This window comes from Mesocricetus auratus, unplaced genomic scaffold, assembly GCF_017639785.1.
Source record: "Mesocricetus auratus isolate SY011 unplaced genomic scaffold, BCM_Maur_2.0 Super-Scaffold_100010, whole genome shotgun sequence".
Taxonomy (NCBI): Eukaryota; Metazoa; Chordata; class Mammalia; order Rodentia; family Cricetidae; genus Mesocricetus; species Mesocricetus auratus.
Window position 1 is genome coordinate 69,310,035 of NW_024429194.1, and position 25,158 is coordinate 69,335,192.

The following is a 25,158-nucleotide window of genomic DNA, read 5'->3' on the forward strand; positions in this document are numbered from 1 at the left end:
ACCACCTCGCTACATTCTCGGATGCAGGCCGCACAGCAGGTGCGACACAGGTTAGCCAAGTTTGTGTAAAATTGACAAAACTGACCACCACAGCCTCCATAATTTTTCCTAGAATACAATAGGCATGCCTCTTGCTGTCTAGTCACTCCTAATCCAGCATATACCTGGATTGTTCCTTTATCTTTTCTGTCTGCATTCAAACGTCACCCCTTGATAAGGCTTTATCTATTTAAGATATAACTCTAGAATCCAAAGACTACTTCCCTTTCTGTGCTTTACTTTCCTCTTTGTCCTATTACTTCATATGCTGCTTTACTTTGTTGATTTTACTTTTATTGTTACACTAATTCCAAAGAGAATTCTCCATTTTCATCACTGATTCATATTCAGGGGGTAGAACAGTGCCCAGTCTGTACCAAAAAACATAAACTGGCACTTTGTCTCAACTAAAATCTTAGTTTCTGTACAGTAAGACTTGTGCTTTTTATATTAATCACTCATTCTGTGACTAAATAAAGAGCAACATTCTGCATGGCAGTTATAAGTTTGGTCCCTGGAAGTAGACCATCCCACTGCTTTGTATTTTTGTGCTATTTCAAAAACTACAGAACCTCTTTTAAACCTTAGTTTCCTAATACAAGATGGTAATAGGCATTGATCTTGTGGGATAGTGTTAAGAATTAGAATAATACAGACAAGAACATTATTACCATGCGGGAAAACAGCAAGTGCTTGATAGTACAGTGATGGCAAGGAACACTCACTCTAATTTACAAACTGCTTGCCCCAAAGTTATCACATCAGTTCTAGTATCCATTTATTCTGAAAGTAGTTATTTTCAGGAAAATCCTGGATCTGCATATGCTGGCTTAATACAGTCAACATTGCTGTATGTCAACTTTTATCTACATAAAATTATATTTTCATGCTCTTATAGACTGAAACAAGGAGAGATTAATATATGTAGTTTTACTTAAATATTTTTTGAAGGCTAGGAATGTAGCTGAGTTTAGGTGGGGTTCAAGTCCTATCCCCACCTAAACTAGGCATGGCAGTATTCCCTCTCAGAGGTGCTCCTGAAGGAAGCAGAGGAAGATTAAATGTGCACAGTCATTCTTGGCTACAAAGAGTTCGAGGCTAGTCTGACTGCATGAGACCCTGCCCCTCCCTCTTAAGGAAAGAAAACAAATTAAGTGATAAATTACACAAAAGCCATATTTATCACAGATGCTAAGTTATGTTCTTTGCTAAAATTGAGTCTTGGTGTCTGTTTCATAGAACCTCATAAATAAAATGTTATATTTCTAATTCTGTATTATATAGTTTGAAATTCTTTCAGACTATACCTAATTAGACCTAGCATTTGTTTAGAGTGCCACCATGAGGACTTACATGAGTCCCCAAGAAACTGGCCAGGATAGTCTTACAAAGCTAAGCTACTATGTATCAGGAAGTAACTGGGGGCTTTAAATACATAAATACTTTTATTTGTAAAATGCCTTCCACCTAAGACTTACATAGAAAAACAAACAGGACTGGTATCAAGCTGAACATCAACCCTACCTTGTCAATGGTACTTGAAGGCACTATGGCATTCATCTGTAACCCCAGTGCTTAGGAGGCAGGAGGGCCTGGAGTTCCGGTCAATTTTTAAAGAGCTTTCTTCAGTGATCTAGAAAATAGGATAGGTCCTATCTTGTAGAGTAACTGTGGAACTCCATTAAGATAAACAGAAGTCAAGTGTTCTGCAGCAAGGTGCAGTAAAATATTTGAAAACTACTGAAGTCCTAAGCCCACAACTACCCAACCATCTTCATATTGTGTTTACTACTTTCAAACCAATTTTTATAAAATTATAGTCACATGTGCTTGGCAACAAATGTCATGCATGTTTGGGTACATGTGCATGCATAAGGTTTGAGTATGTGAGTGTGTAAATGCAGGTATGCACATTTAGCATGCGTCCAAGTCAGAAGACAACCTCAGGTGTGGGTTTTCTACCTGGAGACCAGCTCTGCTGTTTTCCCCTGCTTATGTTTCTCCTGTTGTACTTCCCTGTAGGGCAGTGGGATTACGGACACTCATGCAACACATCTGGATTTTCCCGGGGTGCTGTAGTCATACTGAGCCATCTCCCACACTCTAGAACACCATCATAAAAGCCAGACAGCACTGGGTTAAACATCAGTCCAACTTTAGTGTGACCTTTTACAATGTCTTTAAATGCTTTTGTCCTGTTTCTAAACTTACAACATCATAGTATGTTTATGTCAACGTGGGATGTGAAGGAGAATGCATTCATGTTAACCAATCAGGACAGAGCTTTACACGAGGCAAACTTAATGTGTTAGATAAAATACAGAGCTCAACTGTCATGTCTTAAGAAAATTTTCTTACATTGACTTTTCAAAATAAACCTCTCCACATCTCTTTGTTTTTGCTATACTATAATGCCTCATCATTAAAAGGAAAAATTATTAAATTGGTGGCCAGTTTTTATCAACTATCTAAGTTTTTCTAACAAAACATTTTAAATAACTGATTACCGTGTGTTGAAGGTTCCATTATCCCTATCTGTGTTACACATACAATCCTTTAGGCAGAAAAAAGCAAAAGGACAGACAATACTAAAGTGACCTATCAACCCCCAATAGCCACCAAACCAATACCTATTTCTCAATCCATGAGATCATCTTAACATCAACATAAAGGCCATGTTTCTATAATGAAGAAATCTCCTACAATCTCCTTCCAGCATTTCTTTAAAAAGAATGGATTGACTAGTGAAAATCAGGCAGTTCTGAACTATGACTTCTTCTTCCCCCCATCATTCAATAGGAAGAATAGAAGCAGTTAACTTCATGCAGGCATACCAGGAAAAACAGCTTACTTCTATCACACAGCCTGGGCAAGGCAGTCTTCTTAAAGTTCATCCCACAACTAAGGCTGATGGTACTATGAACTAGATTTGGTAGACACACTCAGCTACAGTTATCTACATACTTCTTGCTTCCATCTTTAGGATACTGAACTTTCAGGCTCTGTAAGCTATTCTACTGAGGCTGCTATAAAACATTAAATGTGTATACAACATCTAATATCCATTCTAATACAGCCCTTTAAACTTTTTATGACGTGGCAAATTCCTACAACTTTGGTTATAATGAATTGATAAAGAAATTACCAAGTGATTCCTTCTAAGAGATAAAGAGAACCACATCCTGCACGCACATATACTTAGGGCGTGCCACAGGGTTTATAAGGAGGATAAAGAAGTATTCCGAGCAGCTCTCAGGAGAGAACACTTTTGAATAACCAAATTAGGTCTAATGACGAGGGTCAAATATACAAAGTAAACAGTAACAATTCTGTGATGCAGAATCAAACAGATATACTCAATAACATAACTGATCTAGAACTGATGGGATAAATTTGCTCTTCTGGTCTATGAGGTAGATATATACAGTAAAACCCTTAAAATCAAAATTGCCCTTGACTTTTAGAATATAAATGTAATACAATGATTTAAACTACCCTAGTTTGCACATCAAGTATGGCAGTACCCAACAAAGACAAGAGCAATAGAGTTTGCTTTGTTTTCGTTTTTCCATACTGGATATTAAAAACCTTGTGCATGCCAGGCAAGTGTCTACCAAATGAGTTATATTCCCAGCCCTAGAGACTTTTTGTTTAAATTTTTTATTTTTATTTTATGTGGGGTTTTGTCTGTTGGTTTGTTTGTTTTTTTGCCTATCAAAAGAGGGCCTCAGATTACCTGAAACTGGAGTTACAAATGGTTGCAAGTCTCTATGTGGATTCTGAGAACTGAACCCAGATCTTCCAGAAAAGCAGTCAGTGCTTTTAATCACTGAACCATCTCCTTGAAGACTTCTGAGTGGGTAGACAGAATAGGAAAAATTTCTCCAAAGTTACCATTTAATACTGTAGATGATTTTTATTTACACATTAAATTTCCAGCACATGAACAAATACAGCCTGTAAATTGGAATTTAATAAATGTAATATGCATCAGCTCCTCACTTTAAAGATAATATCAGCTAGGGAGTAGTGGCACATGCCTTTAATCAAAGCACTTGGGAGGCAGATCTCTGAGTTTGAGGGTAGCCTGATCTACAAAAAGTTTCAAGACAGTCAGGGCTACACAGAGAAACCCTGTCTCAAGTGCCTCCCCCCCAAGGAAGATAATAATGAAATGACTACAGATTTGTATATCTGCACATAAGAATGTGGGTGGGTGTGCCCTTGCTTGTGTATGTGTTTAGGCCAGAGGTTGGTGTCAGGTATCTACCTCTGTTACTCTTACTTTTTGAGACAAGATCTCTCACTAAATCTGGAGCTCAGCTCAACAATCCCCTGAGATCTGTCTGTCTCCACAACCCCACAGTGACAGATTTACAGGCCATACTAACACACCTGGCTTTAACACTGGGTCTGCGGATCCAAACCCAGGTCCTCATGCTGGCACAGCAAGTACTTTATCCACTGAGCAAGCTTCCCAATCCCAGTTTAAAAGTAAAACCAAATTCTAGGAGATAAAAAATATACACAACATATCACAAAATCTGACTTCTTAACCTAGTGCTATTGCTCATTCAATAAACATATTTATGAATATTTTCATATGTCATTATGATTGCATCAAGAATACACAACAGGAGATATCTCAGTGATGAAATGCTCAGCATAGCAAGGCAAAGTCAGAACCAGGGCAAGGAAAAACCTGCTAGTTCCCTATTACTTAAACTATACTGGCCAAATCAGTTAGAGAAAAAGAAGTGATTAAAAACACGAAAAGTTGAGAAGTAAAATATGTATTTCCAAAAGACATGCTAGTAGAAAATCCTAGAAAGAATACTATCAATAATAAAACTAAGTCACTAACACTTGTTGTGGGATATTTGTTCACAATGACACTCTTGAGACTGCCAATGAGGTTTACTTTGAATCAGAGGGTGGAGTTAGTGACTAGCTGACCAGAATTAGCCATGAATGTTTTGGAGAAACACAGGAAGTAGTAAGGAGGGGTTTAGAAAGATTTGTTGCCCTTTTGGATGGAGTAAGAGAGGAGGTCACTGGTTGCTTCTCTGCAGTTTCTCTGATCAATCAGGCTTTTACCCCATGTCTAACTACCAAGTTTTATTTAACAGAACAACATAATCAAACACCTCAAAAACTGGCCCACACAAAACAACAACAAAAGTGCTGCCTAAAAGAGCAATGACCGTTTAAGAAATCATACAGAAAACCTTATCACCAGGAGCAGCACAAAAGATGACCATAAGAATGGACTTTTCAGGACCTAGAATGAATACCCTTAAAATTAACATGGAAGAGCAAATACAAAGAAACATCAAAGGAAACCATTAACATACAAGTCACTGAGCAACAGGAACAGCATCACCAAATACTAACACAGATTCTGAAGCTGCAACAGCTGAAATGCTGTCATCTTTCAGACTGGTGAAATGTAAAGAGTTTAACAACACATGGCAGGGCTGGAGGAAGAAGGAGAATCTGGTAATATTTACCAAAACTATATACCAACTTATTCTTCCCTTTGCTGCCTCACTACCATCATTGACTCTGAAGACAGTTCCACAACAGTTGAGTAGTAGGTTTGGCAAAAGATTGCATAGTCAGAAGACCACTCATCTGGCATCATCATTAGTGTGATGTGTTAGATATAACAGCCTGAGTATCACTCTGTCAGGCCCTTGTTTAGTAGACTAGCACAGAGACACAACGAAACACAATGCAGGTGTTAGAAAAGAAGGCGCCTCTATGCACGTGTGAGTCATTTTCAAGGTAAGTGCAAAAAGGGCAAACTACAAGATGGGGTTTCTACATTTAAGAGAGAATTAAAACTACATGTATGTCCTTATTTTTTCAAAAAGAACAAAGATACCCTGAAACTAAGGAAACTAATTACAAATAAAGCTTGAGAATAAAGTGGAAGATATATGAAGCCCTTAAGTATATATGTCTCTTAAACCTTGATTTCAGAATTTTACTAAAATTGAACATCGAAGATGGGAGACAAACACAAAAGTAAGTAAGAGGGGAAACAGGAGTTGTGTAATAGTTCAAACAAGTAGTAAACACTTAGAAAAGATTCCAATCACTGTAACTTTTTGTTGCCAGGCCAGTTCACATTAAAAGGCTTAAATGATACAAAGTGCTCATCCTTCTGATTAACTAGGACTGTAAGCATGTGCCACCACACCCAATTTCATTGTGAATCTTTTTTTTTTTTTTTTTTTTTTTGGTTTTACAAGACAGGGTTTCTCTGTATTGTTTTGGAGGCTATCGGTACAGCCTGGCCTCGAACTCACAGAGACCCGCCTGCCTCTGCCTCCCGAGTGCTGGGATTAAAGGCGTGCGCCACCACCGCCCGGCCTCATTGTGAATCTTTTAACCTAATATTTCAATAGCATATCTTGAATAAAAGCAGGGTGCGTTATTTATATTTAAAAAGAAAAAAGCTAGTAGTTCTACCTGATAGGTTTTTTTTAGGTACACAGGCTATATATAGTAGGAGATAATTATGTGGTAGTAAATGAGTCCCTACTGCAGGTAGAGAGATATATACAATATAAGAAGGCAAGAAGAAACATATGTGACTATGACCGGAACTGTCAGGATATATGTCATCACACATATGCATGTATGTATATAGGCATATATGAATATGTGTGTGTATGTATGTTTCCCCTGAAAGGGCCTGGAAGAAAAAAAAATCTAATAGTTATGAACATACACATCATACAGCTTTTATACACTATTATACACCAGGAATCCCTAAGGGAAAAATGGATGATTCTAGAGCTCAGAAACAAAACTAAGTTGAACCTAGTTGATGATGTTTTGTCAGAAAGTAAGGAAAAGTTAAAATATAATGTGGATACATGAAAAAAGTCAAGGAATCAACTTGAAAGGGCTCCCACTGGCTAAATCCAAGCAGCAAATGTCCCTTGTATGAAATAAAAAATCTCAAAGATAAAATAAAATGAAACTACTTCCCATACCTACCAACTTATTTAGCCACCAGCTTGCAGATGCAGATGGGATGACTGAATCAGAAAGTGAGTGTATACACCTATCTTAGCAGTAATTGAAGGCAGAACCACCAATAGTCATTAAACTTACTAGATAGAAGTGTGATAGTCAGCAAGGTGCTTACATGATCTCAAAATATGTCCCACAGGTTCCTTCATTACAAAAAGTACAGAAACCAGCACACCTTAAAAAAAGTAACTTCAGCAATAAAGGCTCAAAGTGTCATCTAATGCCTCCTGACCAAAATGCCTAACCTACATCTTGAAGCCAACTGTTGAGCACATTAGCCTACACTTTGGTTGCAGTTGTTATTTAGGGTTATTCGCTTATTTAAAGCAGGTTCTCACAATACTCCCTAGGCTGACCTGAAATGTACTATGTCTATGTATCCCAGGCAGGTCTTGAAATTGTACAGCAGGGTTAGCTTATAACCATGTACCAATACACCCAGCTCTGACAGCACTATTTCAAATGGTGACATTCTAAAACAATATGGAACAGCTACCACAACTGGAGAAGGTGGTAAATACTACACATGACCATGGGTAATGGGACAATTTTGTAAAATTTGAGTTAAGGTCTGTATATTTTAAACTGAACCTATGTTAAATTTTCTGTTACATCTATGCTGAAGGGTTTTGTTTTCATATGTGTGCATGAGCATGCATGTGACACATGGGTGAACAGATTGAAATGTCCTCAAGAATACCACCCACCTGCTGTGAGACACTGGCCTGCTGCTCACCAATTAGGCTGGCAGCCAGCTAGTCCTCCCATCTCTGCACCTCTAGCACTGGTATTCCAAGCATGTAGCTACCACACCTTGCATTTCTACATGGGTTCTGGGGATTGAACTCAGTCCTTGTGCTTGGAAGGAAAATGCTTTACTGGCTGAACTGTCTGTTCCTTGAGACAAGCTCTCACTCAGGAGATAAAGCTGTTTAAGGACTCACTTGGTCTCACATTGGTAGTTTACATTGGTCTCAAACCCTGGCAACTCTTTTGCCTAACTTCCTGAATGCTGAGATTACAGGAATAAACTACCAACCCCAGGGAAGAAGACTTATTCTTAGTTAGCATAAGACTAAAACACACAGGCACTACTCCTGTAAAGACATCAAATGATTAAACAGAATCTAGTACAATGTACTACTGTCTACATGCACCATCAGATATAAAAAAGAAATTATAAAACAAATGTAACTAAAAATCAATCTAGATAAAGTGTGAATAAGAATTTACCAGGACTGTGGTGCATGCTTTCAATCCCAGCTCTTAGGAGGCAGAGGCTCTGTGACTTTGTGGCCAGCCTGGTCTACAAAATAAGTTCCAGGACAGCCAGAGCTGTTACACAGAGAAACCCTATCTCAAAAATCAAACTAAAACTAAACAACAACAACAACAACAAAGAACTTACATTATTGTAGCAAAGGTTTTTAATTTTCAAAAGAGAAAACATGACAAAAACAGAAAATTGGTAAGTTCACTATGTTTCAACCAGGTTACCCTAAAATCCTACTTTTTTGGTTTAACCAATGTGTAGCAATATGAGGTTACATGGACAGGGGAGTCAGCAATGTAATTCTCTAAAGATATAAACTAAAAAGAATACAAAAAACCCCATAAGCACTCTTGACCAGTCACCCATTATTATAGAACACACTTGGAAACACAAGCTACCAAGGTACTAACTTCAATTAAGAATAACCTCAGTGGTTAAGAGCACTTGCTGTTCTTCTAGAAGACCTGAGTTGTACTTTCAGCACCCATGCTGGGCAGCTCACAATTGCCTGTAACTCCAGCTCTAGGGGATCAGACACCTTTGACCTCTGAGGCCATAACCTAAAGCATGTGGAAAACCAACTTAACCCAAAAACAATCATGGAAAGATGCCACAACTCTGGGGTGACTATGGACAAAGTTCAGCCCTTCCTCTAGAGTACCAAGAGTTAGAACCCAGATGTTCCCTGATATTTAATTGTTTATCGATTTATTATGTCTTGCTAGAGAGAACCCAGGGCCTTGTGTGTACATTTTTAACAGAGTACTCCTATTCACCTTATGTATGATTTTATAAGCATTGTACTATTTAATCACTGGGTGAGAAGAGACAAAATAAAACTTGACCCAAAAGACTTCAACATAAAAGATATAATTAGAGGATGAGCAGTATCTTTGTAAAGAACTGATCACTAGACTCAAAAGGCAAACAGTAAGAACTCAAGGACTAGAAACAAGAACATTTGCCATTCTTTACACAAAGACAACAACAGATTATGACACATGTCATTCAAATTCTACTTCCTAAGAAAACTTTTCAGTTTAACCCTCCCTACATGGTAATGAAATTTACTGACAAACAAAATTTAAACATACCTGGAACATGGAATGTACATAAAAATACTTAGCAACTGTACTGAGTGGAGAATTATGGAGAATGTTCTGACAAAATGCAAATCCAGTCTATCACCAACTAAGAAAATGGGAAGGCAAAGGGGACAAATTGTGCTCTCAACACATGAAACATGGTTCCTAACTGGCAATGATGGCTGGCATGTAAAACTGGGGGGATTGAGGCTAGGGAATAATATCATTCAGTGGTAGAGTGCCTGCCTAGCAGGTGCAGAATCCTAGTTCAATCCCCAATATGGACAAAAAAGGAAGAGAGGCAGGGAGGGAAGGAAGAGGAAGAAGAAAATATAACAGACTATGCCCCTCACTACTTTTTTTTTTTTTTAAAGATTTATTTATTATGTATACAGTGTTCTGCCTCCAGGTCAGAACAGGGCGCCAGATCTCATTACAGATGGTTGTGAGCCACCATGTGGTTGCTGGGAATTGAACTCAGGACCTCTGGAAGAGCAGTCAGTGATCTTAACCTCTGAGCCATCTCTCCAGCCCCCACCCCTCACTACTTAAAAGTAACCCATAAGCCTCTAGAAGAAAAGTCTCAGGAATATAATTTTTTGATTGCTTTTTTTTTGGTCTAGGACTAAATAGTTGTTTCTAAAATTTGAAATAAATGTTACATGTAAGCAAAGCTTTGAAAAATTAAAATACTGGGGTTGAGGAGATGGCCCAATAAGTAAGGTACTTGGTATGGAAATATGAGGACAAGAATTTTGGTTCCCCAGAACTCCTATATAAAGCAGAGTGTAGAGGCTGGAGAGATGGCCCAATTCAATTCCTGGCAACTAGACGGTGCTCACAATCATATGTAACTACAATTCTAGAGGATCCAATACCCTCTTCTGGTCTTTGTGGGCATCAGGCATGCATGGTAGTGGTGTACAGACACACATGCAGGCAAAACACTCATACACATTAAAAAACAAAACAGAAAGAAAGCAGGATGTGGTGTGTAACCCCAGTGCTAAGGGATCCATAAAGCTCATGGGCACCAGCGTGTGAGTCTCATTTCAAAAAAGAATGTACATAGCTATTAGGATAGCATCCAAAGTCACCTGTTTCCAACACTTGTGCACATTCACCATATGCATGCACACATACACAAACAAGTACATGTGTACACACACACGTACACACACACACACACACACACACACACACACACACACACACACACACCCGGAAACATGGAAATCCCGCATTAAACAAAGCATCACATGAGTACCGCTCTGTTTAGTTTTGGTGCTTTGCAATGAGGTAGTTCCTGACCCCTCCCCCACCCCACAGATAGTATTGCTATTCTCACACTAATTTACACATGAACTCCCCTAAGAGGAATCAGGATAGAAAAGATGATATGCACTGAACAAATTCAGTAAAACCAATGGCTTCTCACTGGAAAGAATAATGTGAAGTCCAAACAGAAAAAAAAAAAAAACAACAAATATATGTTAAGAAAATTCTCCAGTCAGGAAAAAAACAAAACAAAACTGATGGGAACCTTGTTTTTTGATTTTTTAAAACCCAGTTAAATAACTATAGTTAGGATGAGTTAGGATTTAGTGACTCACTCATGCCATCTCCCTATGTCAAACACAGCTCTCTGTACCTTCTCTGAAACTCAAAGACAAAAAGTGCAGGGTGTGTCCAGGCTCTGCTTGGCGACAGGTGTTGCTTCAGCAGGTGCCCAGAGCAGATGCCATGCAGAGGCTTTGTTCTGGATGCGACTCTGGCCAGCATGTTGGTGCCGTCAGTTTCTCAGCAACTGAATGGATTTCATTAGTACTTCGATCAACTGTTCTCAAACTTGGGCCAATAACAACCACCAGGGGCATGCTTTTTAAAATTACAGTTTCAGCCTACTAACCACTAAACCCACAGGTCAGTCTTACCACAGAGAGAACTAGGTACCATATGATACCTTGGACAGCAAAGCACTGCTTATGAAATGCATGCCTACATATTAAACTGTGTTATCAACCTTTAGATCCAGCAGTTTTCAGAACAGGCTGGAAGAATCAGATAACTGACTTCAGGAAGAAGTCATCAACCAAGTCCAGAAGTCAGGACAATTACCTCAGTACTTCAATAAATAATGGCATATGGGAAAAAGAAAGGGAACTGACTGTTAAGAGGTAAGACCCAGTAGCCAACACATCAAAAACATCATCTTTTTCAGGTCCCATCACAATACACATTGGGGATGAGTGATAGAGTCCTGCACATACTGATCCGGTGTTCACAGAACTACAGTTCTGTCGCTGGGCAGTGAGTTGAATACAGTAGTTATTCCTAGACATCACCAAAGAGTTTTCAGGCCCAACAACAGTGCATCACAATATACTTAGTTAAAAGACTAATTACTTCAATTTACAACATAAATGTATTTGCAGAAGCTATATAAGCCCAGTGATATGTTTAAGTTTTCTAACAACAACAAAACGCAGTTGACCTAGTTTCTTGAAAAGGATAATGATCATATTAACATATAATCTAAAGTCTAATTAATCGAAACACACATGGAAATGAAACATAGCTGAGGATATTTAGTAACTGTGAATAATGGAGATGACAATGATTTGTAAAACATAAAGGGATTAAGGTGTGCTTTGAAAAACAAAATTCAATTCCAAATTGGCAATTATATACACTTAACTCTTTTTTTTTTTGGAGGGGTGTACATTTTATTAAAAACTTTAAATACTCCAGATGGACATCATATCTTCAGTCAAGGCTCTTTGTGTTGCCTACACAGAAACTGATCTTTCAGCCTGGAGCACCTAACTCTTTTATTACAGGATACCAAAAAGTTTTAACTCCTATAGGAACGAACTAATGGATGGATCTTCCAAAAGTACCCAGAAGTCATCATCCTCAATACATTATTGTATAATTCTGACCAAATTCTTTAGCTTTTCTATAGGTAGGTGCACATATGTTTATTTTAAATTTCAAAAGCTGGTGTTTTTTATTTTTATCAAAAGTGTACACACCATGCTGATGAGGTTTGCTAAAGAGGTGAAAGCGCTTGAAACGAAGCCTGATGACCTGAGGTTGACCCTGAAGCCCTACACCATGGGAAGATAAAACTCTCAAAAGTTTGTCCTCTGACTTCTATACATTTGCTGTGACACACAAATGCACAATGAACAAACAAATAGAACTTTAAACATACCTATAATTTCAAGTCATAAAAACTAACTAAAGATAACTTTAATCCAAACATCTCCCTTCTAAGTTCAATGAACTCTGGCCCTTAAAACTGTATCTATTGCTAACAGCTTTTCCCTAATACCAAAACTCAGGGTATGACCTCCTCAGTTTTCAAAGTCACGGAACTGAAGAAAAACACAAATTTAGTAGAACTAGCATCACGTCTGATACAATCACTACTCTATAGACAATAACTAACACAACTTTCCAGAGAAACATTATACAAAAATTTTAAGCTCAAATTTTCAATACAAGTATCATGTTTTTTTCTTAAAAGGACATCTCTAGTTAGAATAAACCAGAATTGAATTGCAGGGACAGCTAGCCCAAATAAGAACCTAAAAAGAAAGATCCAACAAAATTAAAGCTATTATAAGCACTTTCCTCAGAAGAAAGACATGCAAATAAAGGTATCTGAGACTCAGGGTATATTTGTTTTGGTTTGTGTTATTTGGTGTGTTTGTGGTGTGGACACACCACAGCATGCATGGGGAGGTAAGAGAATAACTTGTAGAAATTGGTTTTCTCCTTCCACCAACCCAGGGTTGGTGGCACATACCTCTCTACCCACTGAGACATCGCACTGAACACCAAACTTAGTCCATGGATCTGAGGCACAGCTCAGGCAGAACAGTTGCCCTGAAGGAGTCCCTGAGTCCCTGAGTCCCATTCCCAACATTACTAGAAACATAAAGATAAAACACCATTTTTTTTTCCTGTATTTGGCCTCTATCACATTATCACATTTGAGCTGTAGTTCAAACAGTAGAAAAACCACTGTTTTCATTCTCTCCTACACTGGTATCTTTTGCACAACCACTTATAAAGATATGCAAATAACAGTGCCACGGGGGGGGGGGGGATCTATAAATCTAGGCCAGGAGACGTGGCACACAACTGTGGTTGTAGAACTGAGAGACAGAGGCAGGATAACTGTGAGTTCAAGGCCAGCCTGAGTCACAGAGTAAAGCTCTGACCCAAATGTTTTACTTATTTACTTTTTTTCTTCCTCACCTCATTTCTTGTTTATAATTCCTAAACTGTGCTCCAAGAAATTTACCAAGTCTTCCTCAAACATGATGTTTCATACCACATAGCACTAGGGTGGTCCTTGGAGTAAGGACAGAGGCAATAGTGTGCTTCCTAACATGCTGTTGGAGAGTCACATACCAAAATGCAACCTCCAGTCCTACGATAAGTAGCCAACTTTGCATTTATGGCTCAAAATCATTTGACCTTTTCTAAGAGGTACATACTACATTTCAGGAACACTGGTGTCTTATAGTGCAAAATACAAGTTTCTGCTTAGACTATGAATATCAAAGAATATTGGGATGGAAGTGGAGACAGAGAGAGGGAATTCACTGGTCCTCACCCTATTTTATCATGAGTCTCTAGTAGGCTTGGGAAAAGCATAATAAATAGCCTTTACAAAAGAAAAAAACTTTCAAAAATAGTTTGCTTAAATTTATACATTAGGTGTCTGCATGTTGATGAATTAAAATGTCTTTCCTTGACCCCCTTCGAGTTTACAGATGACCCACTCTGGTGTCTTCTGTAAAGTACCCATGAAAATGCCTGTTCCTCAGAAGTGCTCTTATGAAGTATTGCTTCCAATCATAACTAAGATACTTTCCTTCGAGGCTGAGGCCTAAGATTTCAATGACAAAGGCCTATGTGTATTTTAGGTGGGCTAAAGATATATATACCTCAGAGGTAGAGTTCTTGCCTTACAGCATGCTGAATGCAGGGGTAGAGGAGGGATCTTAAGAATTCACTTGTAACTAGGGTCAACTAACTGCCTATCTAGGAAAATGAACTGACTTCTAGGGTGAGCAAATGTATGCTGCTAAACAACATGGATTTTGAGAGCTAACATTACCTTGAGTTTGATCAGGCTTTAAACCTTCCTTCATTCACTTTCTACTTCTACAAGTCTCCACACCTTTCAGAAATGTAACACAATGCCATAAGACATCACACTCAGGTTTGTTCAAAACAAAAGGACACAACTTATAAAATTAAACTTGAAATCCTCACACGAGTAACTTACTAAGACACAGTTGTTCTCCCTGTCCCCATGATTATTTTATTTTACTTTCTTGACTAGGAGTAATCTGTTTATTCCGCTGTTTACAAACTCAGTGTTAACTTTATTCACTTACTGAATAATACTGAATATTTCCACTTCACCTCAAGTGATTCATAAAAGGCTTCCTCACTGACCTACATGGCAGACACTAGCTGATGATCCTAAATGCATTCATGTCATTTAACTGATAAAAGTTAACCACTAGGAACACAACTACTCATGCAACTAAAGGTCTTTTACCCACCAAGAGAAAAAAAAAAAAAAAAACAGAATTCACAATGTGACTCCCAAGGTACTACTGTGAACACAATTCTACCCAAGCTCCCAACCACCTCCAAAGCACATGCATACAAAAAGAAGAAATACTGTAGGTTCAAACAAAAGAAAATCAGAAACACAGAGTTTTCTACAATAAAATTTCAATGTCTAAGACAGTTATCTCCTTTCTAAAATTTCCAAGTTTTATAAAGAACACATCAAGGTAAGCTACAGTTATACTATAATTACAGCTGCATTCCAGGTGTTTATAAAAAATTATCCGATTAAATGTTTACTTAAACCTTATAGCAAAACTTCAAACTCCTCTTCTTCTCCCTCCCCCCCAAGACAGGGTTTCTCTGTGTAGCCCCAGCTGTCTTGGAACTCAGTCTGTAGACCGGGCTGACCTCAAACTCAAGAGAGATCTATCTACCTCTGTCTCTGAATAACACACTGAAATCATAGTATTATAAACTTTACTAAGCACATATAAAACAACTCTTTGATATTTGAGTTTCTCCATACACAAAATGTACATAGCCTTTCTTACTTATATAGACAACAACTATTTGTGGAACACACTGAGATGAATATGCCAAGGAAGGTGCTAAATGGCAAAGAGGATTCAGGCATTTAAGACCTGATTAAAATATAATTTTAAATATAATAAATATAATATTTCTATACACTGTCAGCAGGCACTTACATTTTTAAAAATTAAATATTAGTGTTAAATAATCAACTGCACATTCAATTTTAGACTGGCATTGTTTTAGTAGATAATCCAAAGTTGAATGAATGTGTGTTTGCTAGATTTAACCTAACTTTTGGCAGACTACAAGGTCTCTATATTTAATGACTATATTTGTAGCAAAAGAACATAGAACTGTTAGAATGTGTGCATAACTAACATAGTCTGCTCTTACTTGTCTGTAATAGTATGTAGCTATATCAGATAACACTAGTCTAATAGCTGTCCATTCAATTAACAGTCTCACAGTATGTCCAATGAAAAAGCTCCAATTAAATATTATGTAGACTACCACTAAGCATTAAGTTCTTATTTCTCACTCTTACTAAATCAACAGCTTGGGAAGCTTTTTTATTTACCCTTTTATTTATATTCATTCTCTCTCTCTCTCTCTCTCTCTCTCTCTCTCTCTCACACACACACACACACACACACACACACACCACACCCATGCCTGATTATTTTCTAGAGTTCCTATGGACCTCAGTAACTGCCAAGTTCTGTGAACTCTTCAGCATCAAGTCTGAAATCAATCTCTCCAACTTGTGACTTGGAGAGAATATTGCAAAGCTGAAAACAAAAGAAACCCACTAAAATACAAGGCATGACCTTCCTTCTCAGAAACCATGGTATTAAATCTGACAGAGCAGAGTTGACTTATCCAACCACTTCATTACCATTTCTGAGAAGGCACTCTCATGGTTAACTAAGAGAATTACTGTTTGAGTTTGACATCTGGACTGCTAATTCGATTTTTCTAGAGCAAAGTATATAACAAAGTAGAATACATCACTAGGGAAAATTCTATCAAGGTTGGTTGGTAGTACCCAATTTTTGATCATCCTATTCTTTGCAAGTCATGCAAATCTTCATTTGGTTTTATTTTCCAAAACAAATGCTTTAACTTTTTCCTCAGTAGCCTAGCTATAGCCCTACAAAAGCAGACCTGGAGAGTGACATATGGAGGAACACAAGTTTAGCTAAGGACATAGTTTAAAAGCAGCTTCTAATAAGAACATAAAGCCCAAGTTGACCTAAGAACAATGTAAATACTTAAAACTTTGAAAGTATCTGGTTAAAAGACTACCTATAAGAACAATTACTGTATGGCATAATCCCAAGATAGAAAAGACATCAAGAAACAAAATACTTATATTAAACTTTGTAAAAGAAGTCCAGGTATTTCATTAATTATGCTGTTTGTTATTATTTTACAGAAAAATACACATCTCATCAGCCACATATACCATTCAGAATTGAACACAGAAATTTAATCTATAAACTTAAAAAATACTAGGCATAACTTTAAAATATACAAAATGCTACAAATGTTTTCAATTGATTAGCACAAAGCCCTAGCAAGTATTAGCATGATTCTCTCAGATCCTCTTACTATCCAAACCTGAAATAATCAAGTGACTATTACTGTAAGTATTAAGTTCTTATTTCTCACTCTATTACTAAATCAACAGCTTGTGAAGCCTTTTTTTATTTACCCTTTTATTTAAAAGGTACTCTGACACACACACACACACACACACACACACACACACACACACACACACACTGGTATTTTCTAGAGTTCCTATGCAACTAGTAACTGCCAAGATCTGTGAACTCTTCAGCATCAAGTCTGAAGTCAATCTAAGGCAGCCAATAGGAAGTACACCTGGGCAATTACCCTGTTTCCTATGTCAGAATTCTAAGCACTATACAGAGTAACTAGTGTATTTGGAGCAATACAAGATTCAAATTATACAGAAGCTACATTAAAAAAATAAAATAAAGGCTATCTTGTAATATCACCATAACCAATATTTATTAGAAAGAACTATTAAGATCCTTATTTTAATTTTAAATAACTAAGAACACTGGGTAATCAAATAAAAATAAAGGTTGACTCCAAAACAAAGTACAGTATGAAAGGATCTATAAAAGAAAATCTAGGAGGAAAAAAAACCCTAAAAGTCACAGAATACATTATCTAGACTAAATCATATACCAACTCAGTAAGAAATTTACTTTTTTGAGTAAGCAGTCAAAATGCAAGGAAAATGGAAGAAAATCCCAACCACAGTACCTGGTTTCACACCGTCCCCATTTTCCTAAAGCTACCTACATTGCATTATTTATGTAAAAATATTCCTTTGAAAACTCACTGAATAACAGTTCCAATACTTTTTCTTTAAAAATAAATGCTGAAAACTAGAATTGTAGAGGGTTAAGGAGTTTCCAAAGAAGAAGGAAAAAAAAATCTTCCCACAGGTTACAAAGTTTCATTAAGTATCTTCAGTCTTTTACTAAGCATCATCTTTTCTGGCCCTCAGTGGCTATCAAGCAGCCAATAACAATGTCACAAACGAATGTTTACAAGATAGGACATGGGTTGTCACCTGTAATGACTTTGTATGGGAAATATAAATGGCCGTGTTTTAACGTGAGAGAAACCTCAGCCTCCTATCATCTCCCTTTATTGACAGTCAATGCTTCTCAGACTGAAATTCCCAAGGCATTGGAAATTGTTTAGAGCATAAGTTGTGTTGTTTAATCGCCCCTAAGTCCCTCGTTTCCAAATACTGTGGAAAAGACACCACTACTCACCGCAAGTAATACTGTTTTAAAGCAAAGGCAGCGTTAGAACAACTTCTGGGAAAGTTGAACTCTTCAACAATTTCTCCCCACTGATTCTTCTCAGAAACCTGTTAAAAACACAGGCACACTTGTCTGAAAGTGCCCAATCCAAGAAAAACCTACCCTAACTTTGGAGCTAAATTCCCATTCTGCAGAGACTTGCAGATACCTAAGGCATCAGTGGGTGTCTGGGGTCTGTCCACAAGAGTTACTGAGCCAGGGCCGCCTGAATCACTCGGTTTTCACCAGACAGCCCTGCATTTAGCAGCACTTGTTTTGTTTGGGGGGGTTGGTGGGTTTGTTTTGTTTTTGAAGCCCGGACAATAACCAATCGCAAGTCCCTCTGTCGCCCCCTTTTAAATCTCAACGCGGTCCGTTTACACTAAAGAAGAAGAAAAAAAAAGTTCAAAAGGATCAATACTGCTCCGGACAGCGTCGTCCGCGAGCTCTGGGGGGGCCGGGGCCGGGGCCCGACTCCGATCCCTCTCCCAGATCTCTCCATCTCCATAGGCCCTTCTTTGAGGCCTACAGCTTCTGCCTAGCCTTGAAGCCTAAGATGGCTATTTGCAGACAGGTCCTGCTTTCTTTTGTTAGCTGTAGAAAGCCAGGGCGAGCGGGCCGAGCCTGTGCCCCCGGCCGCCGGGATCATTTCGCAGCCGATTATCGATGTTAAACCTGCCCGCGCTAATTTTGAGTTGCACGAAAACTGCTCAGAGTCTGTGTGTCTCTGTGTCTCCGCCTGTGCTAGAGCGGCAGCGGCGGCGGCGGCGGCGGCGGCGGCGCTGACTCGCGGGCGGGCGGGCGGGCGGGCGGGCGAGCGAGAGAGCGGGCAAGCGGGCGCGGGGTTCGGCGGGCGGGCGGGCACCCCTGCTCGCCCGCGCTCCCCCGCCGCGCCGCTCAGACCCCGCGGGGGGCCGGCCGGACACCGGGCCGGGACGCTTTCCCGGCCGCCGAGCCTCCGGGCCGCCCGCCCAGCCCGCCCAGCCCCGCGCCCCGCCGCGCGCACGCGAGCGAGCGAGCCACCAGGCCGAAAAACAGCCCCTGCCGCCGCCGGGCCGCCTGGGTGCCACCGCGGGTTGCGAGCGCCGAGAACGCCGTGTGCCCCGCCGGTCGCCCCCCCTCCCCGGCCCCCGGGGCGCCCGCTCCCGGGCCGGAGCAGACTTTTCGGAGCAGGCCAGCGAGAGGGAAATACAAATTAAAACTTCCACTCACCTTCGCGAATCCGCCTAAAGTAGTGACTCTGGTGTAGAGCCCGTGAAGATCCAGCTCCTTCCCACCCACCGCAGGGATCTTCTTAAACGGCGACCTGCGGGCGACAGAAAGCCCCGCACTTGTCACCGGGACCCCCCGCGCCCGCCGCGGGGCCCCGTTCGCCCCGGCTCGCCCCGGCGCTCGCCCCCCCCCGGGTCCTGCTCTCACCCTCTGCTGTGGTGGAACTGCCGCAGCTCGTCCAGGAAAGCCAGTCCCTTCCTCCGCTCGTCCGGAGGCGCCTTCCCCGTCGAGTTTGCCATTATTTTGCCAAAAGGAAGGGCTTCCGAAAAGCCAGATCGCGCTTCAGACGCGGCCCCCGCTCCCCGCGCTCCCTACCAGCGCCCGGAGCCCATTCCTCGGCCGCCGGTGGCGGGGCTCAGTCATGGGCCGGCGGTGGCGGCGGCGGCGGCGGCGGCGGCGGCGGCGCAGGGAGGGAGGAGGGAGGGGGAGGAGGCGAGGAGGAGGGGAAGGAGGGAGCGGGAGGCCAGGGGGAGCGCAGGGCCGGAGGGAGGGGAATTTCTAAAAAAGTTTAAAGAAACGGGAGCGAAACTAGAGGGGCAAGGCGACGGGCGGCCGGCCGGGCGCGGAGCCGCGGGGCGAGCGCGGCCCCCACCCTGCCTCGCCGCCTCCCGCGGGCCCGGCTCTGGCCGCCTCTCAGCGCCGCCGGCCCTGGCGGCTCGGCCCGGGGACGCGATTCAACATGGTGCTGCGGCCGGGGGGCGCACGAGGCGGCCGAGGGCCGGGCGAGCGGAGGCGAGGGGCCCGGGCGGCCGCAGGCCTGGGAGTTTCGGCGGCGGCGGCGGCGGCGGCGGAGGCAGCGCGGCGGGGCCGGGGCAGGCGGGGCCGCGTGGGGAGGGGGAGGTCTGTGTGGTGGCTTGTGGAGAGCGGGGTGACAGCGTGGATCCGGGCCGCGGCTCCGCGGGGCCCTCGCACACATTCACGCGCGGCGGCGGCGCTGACGGCGGTGGCCACGGCGGCCCGGGCGTCCCCGGGCACAGGCTCCGGCGGCAGCCGAGCCGCTGCGCGCCGCCCGCCGGCCTGCCTGCCTGGCCGCCAGCCTCGCTCTCAGCCGCCGCCGCCACGGCCGGGCCGCTCGCACGACAGCGCCGCACAGCGCCCCCCGAGGGCCGGCCGCGGCACTGCGCCTGGCTCCACACGGTCGCGGCTGCTCCTCGCGGGGAACAATAGACTCCGGCTCGCCCGGCTTAGGGTTCATCTGCAATGTGCAGCACATTTCACACGCACACAAAGCGGGCGGAAAGGGGGGCGGGGGCGGCGCGGGGAAACGGCCACTACCGGTTCTTCCAGGGTTAGGGGTGGAGGGGATGTGCGCGTTCCCGGCGGCCGGGGCTGTGCCAGAGCGGCCTCCGTGTCTCCCGCCGCGCCGAGGGCCAGCGGCTCGCCCGGCGCAGCCCTCGCCTCCCGGGGAAAGTCCTCTCGCAGCCTCTGCAAAGGTTTAGGGCGGGAGGGAACGGCCTCTCGGCTTTATGCTACCAGACTGGGGCCCGAGGAGCACATTTTCCACGGTGTGAGCGTAAACTCACTTGGACAAACTGTAGAGCACACACGGTGTGAACTGTCTGTCCTACTTTTGTGAAGATGAGAGTAAAGCTCTCAATTCGTCTCGCCCTTCGGTCGGTTTCGTGCACCGAACCGTAGTTGATGCCAACAGTCACCGCGCCGGTTAAGAAACCACCTCTGGAACTTTGAGGATAACGTTTATATTTGGCACTACTATCTCAAAATAGAGGGCAAAACGTTGCTTTTGCTTCTTCCCATTTTCCGTAGCGGTCCTTAGATGTGTAAAAAGGGAATTCAAAATTTTCTCTCAACAAATAACACCCAGACTTGCAGTGACGAGGATGTCGGAGCCCTCCCTCGTCTACAGATGTCGAGCATCCGTGTTTCCTCAGTGTGTGAGCATTCCCATTTTAGAGACAGCCACTGCTGGCAAAGTCACTAGCCCAAGGTCACAGGATAGTACGAGTGTGCACGGGTTTATTTCGGGTAGTCTTTCCAATGGCACATGGATTGGGTGGCGGCAAAGAATAAAATTATGTAATACAGTGGAGCACGCTTCCGGTACTCACTCTAGGAAACGGATTTATTTCCCCAGTAAAGTTTATGTCTTAAATGGGGTCGGAATAAGGTGTGGCTAGGAAATTCCTGACACCCGAGGACCAGTGAGTGTCTCGCAAGCCTGTGAGGGGCGGAGACCCTGCCCGTGGAGGAGGAGAAGCCAGCCGGGCCGGAGGCGAGGCACGGGTGGGCCGGACCGGCAGGCGAGCGGGCGAGCGTGCGAGCCAGCAGCCCCCTCCCCCGCCGCCTCAAGGGCAGTGGCGACCGCGGCGGGCAAGCGGGCGGCCGGGCAGGCTGTGCGGGTTCCCTGCGTGCGGCACTTGCGCACGGCCCCTTGCGTAACCGTCAGCGCCGGGGATTCCCTAGAGGGGGGTCACTCGCTTCAACCATTACACACAGCCGTGCTCCGCCGCGCCTCACAAAATGGCGGCGCCCATGGAGCCGGCGGCGGCCGCTCCCCGGCCCCATTTTGTGCGAGCCGAGAGATTCTGTCAACATGGAATACCTCCGCCGCCGAGGCTGCAGCTGACTGGCAAGCCCGCGAGAGGGGAACGGACCCGAGGGGACCCGCGTCCCACGGTGTCGACGGCGCGCCCTCCGACCCCCGGCGCTCCGTCCTCTTCGTCTTCTCCAAGGGAAGCCTCCGAGGCCGCGGGGGTAACAGCGGCGGAAGGCAGACGCGGCCCGCGGCCGGCTGCTTCGGGGACTCGCAATGGGGGTGACTGGCAGCGGGCCGGGATCCGGAGGGACGAGGACCGGGTAGCCGCTCGATGGTGTCGCCAAGCGTGAGCCGGCACGGGCTTCGCGAAGGCCCGGGCTCCGGGAGCGCGTCGTCGTGTGAGCCTGCCTGTCCCCTCGTGCGAGCCGCGGTGCCCGGGCTCCGGGAGCGCGGGGTAGCGGCGGCGGCCCAGGCGACCCGGCCGAGGGTGCCTCAGGGTGAACGTGGGGACCAAGGCGGGAGCCCTGACGTTTAAGCCGTCGGAGCGGCGACCTGGGACTGTATGTTGTTAATGGCACTAGGTGGACATCGGAACGTCCTTCTGTCCCACTCTGCAGCGGGCAGGCCTGCTTGGCTTTCATTTCCAAGTCCAGGGGTAGAATGGAGGGTGACATGCCTCTACCAGGGAGGTTGGCACTTCGAAGCCACCGAATGCTATCACTGTGTGTGTGTCCACGCTTGTTCCTAGTAGCAATTTTGCTTTTCAGAGTAGGTCTCCAAGGCTAAGGGCTTGGAGGGACTCTAACCTTTTAAAGCTTTTTTTCGGGAATTTTAGGCTCATTCTCTGCAGAAGAGGTGTAATCTTCAAAATGGAGTCCTAAGTGTATGATGGGTAGAATTTAAATTCTTAACACTTTGGCTATACTGTGATCAAAGTGAAAACAACCATAAAAGTTAGTGTTACCGGGTCACTCAGTAGTTCAATTTTCTTGCGTTTAGAGGGGGGGAAAAGTGAGACAAAAATTAACCAACGGCTATTTGAAAAGGAAAGACTTTGGAGATGTGTCTGATGGGACAGATATAGGTTCTACCAATTGAGTCTATATGTCATCTTCCAATTGCGTCAGTCATTGTGCATGCGTGTTTCTGTTGTGTGTTGAGATGTTTATGATGGTGCCTTCACATTTCCTTCTGAGTACAGAACAGGAGGCTTCTGCAGAAGTTCCACACCCTGTCCCCTGCCCCACCCTGTAACTGCTGCTGGCCTGTGGAACACCAAGATAGCTTCTGGCCCTGTCTGTTCCTCCTGATGTCCTTTATGTTTAATACGTTTGGTTACTACTCATCAGTCTGTATCTCTCGAAAAGGGTGCCATATCTTAGCACCCAGCCTTTGCAACCAGGGAATATTCTTAGGCTTTTGTACTAAAGTAACCCCAGTGAATGGTATCACATTTCTTATTAGCATAATACATTTCCAATAGTGGGCAGCATAGAGCAGGTGGAGCCTAGACAAGACACGTTAGAGGAGTGCTGACAGTTTTACAATAGCTATTCTCTAACTAATTTGATGTAAAGTACAATATAGCTCAGAGTTTTCAAGCATTAATGAAAAGCATTCCCATAAAAATTACAGCAAGAGTGAACATTGTCCAAACCTTTGTATAGTTTACTGTTCTGGTGAGAAATGTGACAAAGACTTTATCCTAGGGGGGAAAAATTCAAAGTATTGTTCTTAATAGTGACTATAGATCCTAGGCAGAGAGGTTCCTGTCATGTGAATCTTTGTCTCATACCATCTGCTTTGTTTGCTTCATCAAGAATTACGATAAAAATTCCCTTTCAAAGCTACTTCAAAAACCATACCCAATTTCAAATCAGGCATGACAGGTATGTGATTTCAAGGGGTGAAATAACTTAAGTGGGGAATTGGCATGTCAACTCAATTTTGGACTTTCGGTTTTTCTAAGGTCTACAGAAATAACAGTTTGGTTGGTTGGTTGACCACGGCCTGTGCAGTTAAATTGATGTTTCTTTGAAGACGGTGTTGAGAAAGCTCTGTTAGATGTGAGAAGGTTGTGGGGCTTGCTGCTCTTGCTGGAGTCTGCTGCAGTTTTACCTGCGTGCCGCCTTGTCTCGTTTGATAATTTAATTACAACTTCACGTAATAGATGTGCCCTTCCCCTTCCGATGGTGAGACTTGGCAGGGTTTCTTCTCCAGAGGAGGACGTTTATTGTAGGCAGATCTCTTGACTCTTCAGCTGATGGGCTTCCAGATGGTTTGACACAAAAGGATCTGGTCAGCTTTGGGAGACTTTTATTCTGTTTCACTAGATACCAGAAGTTAGTCTTTATACAAAAACGGTGTGATTTTATTTCAAACTAGATGTCATTTTTAATTTGAAAGCTTTAAAAGATTTAATTAAAATGTAGGCAGTTATAATAATACATCCTGGAGGTAGCATTGCCAAGGGTTTGACAGAAAGCATTTAGGTATTTAGGTCACTTCTCTAATCCTAAATTTTTTCAAAGAGTTATAGGTTTAATGTGATACATTTATACATTCATAATTATTTCTTTTGGAACATTGAAACTACTTGCACAGGTTAGCATTTTTTAATGCTTTGTTTATTTTATTTAATAGCATCTATGTTTGGGAAGGCATAAATACTAGGCTATGCAGCTATTCATTTTTGCAAGTGTAGATTACAGGCTCTCTAAGTAAATAGCTACTGAATGTCTGACTTGGTCAAGAGGTGGAGAGGGAACCCTTCAGGAGATCGTGTTCTGGCACTAGGTGCCCTAAACTGCCAGCTGTAGAGGGCTGGGATGAAATATTTAGACCTCAGGGTTCTTAATTTTTAATACTTCAATAGAATCATTAATGTAGAGTTAACATTTAAAATTCGTTTTCAGACAGGCCTGTAGCTCTCAGCTGTAATCTCAGCCTAGGATACTG

At 42.8% G+C, this 25,158-nt stretch overlaps 1 protein-coding gene across 1 annotated transcript in view; it reads right to left on the reverse strand.

The window, feature by feature from the left end:
* Arid2 (AT-rich interaction domain 2) overlaps positions 1-20,101 on the reverse strand; it is a 120,239-nt gene extending 100,138 nt beyond the window's left edge. Inside the window, exons 1-3 of the mRNA XM_040753911.1 lie at positions 19,851-20,101; positions 19,644-19,737; positions 18,402-18,499 (exon numbers count right to left, since the gene is read on the reverse strand). Coding sequence (XP_040609845.1) covers positions 18,402-18,499; positions 19,644-19,737; positions 19,851-19,942 — 284 coding nt within the window. The 5' untranslated portion in view covers positions 19,943-20,101. The remainder of the gene's footprint in view (positions 1-18,401; positions 18,500-19,643; positions 19,738-19,850) is intronic.
* Between the last annotated feature and the right edge of the window lie 5,057 nt (positions 20,102-25,158).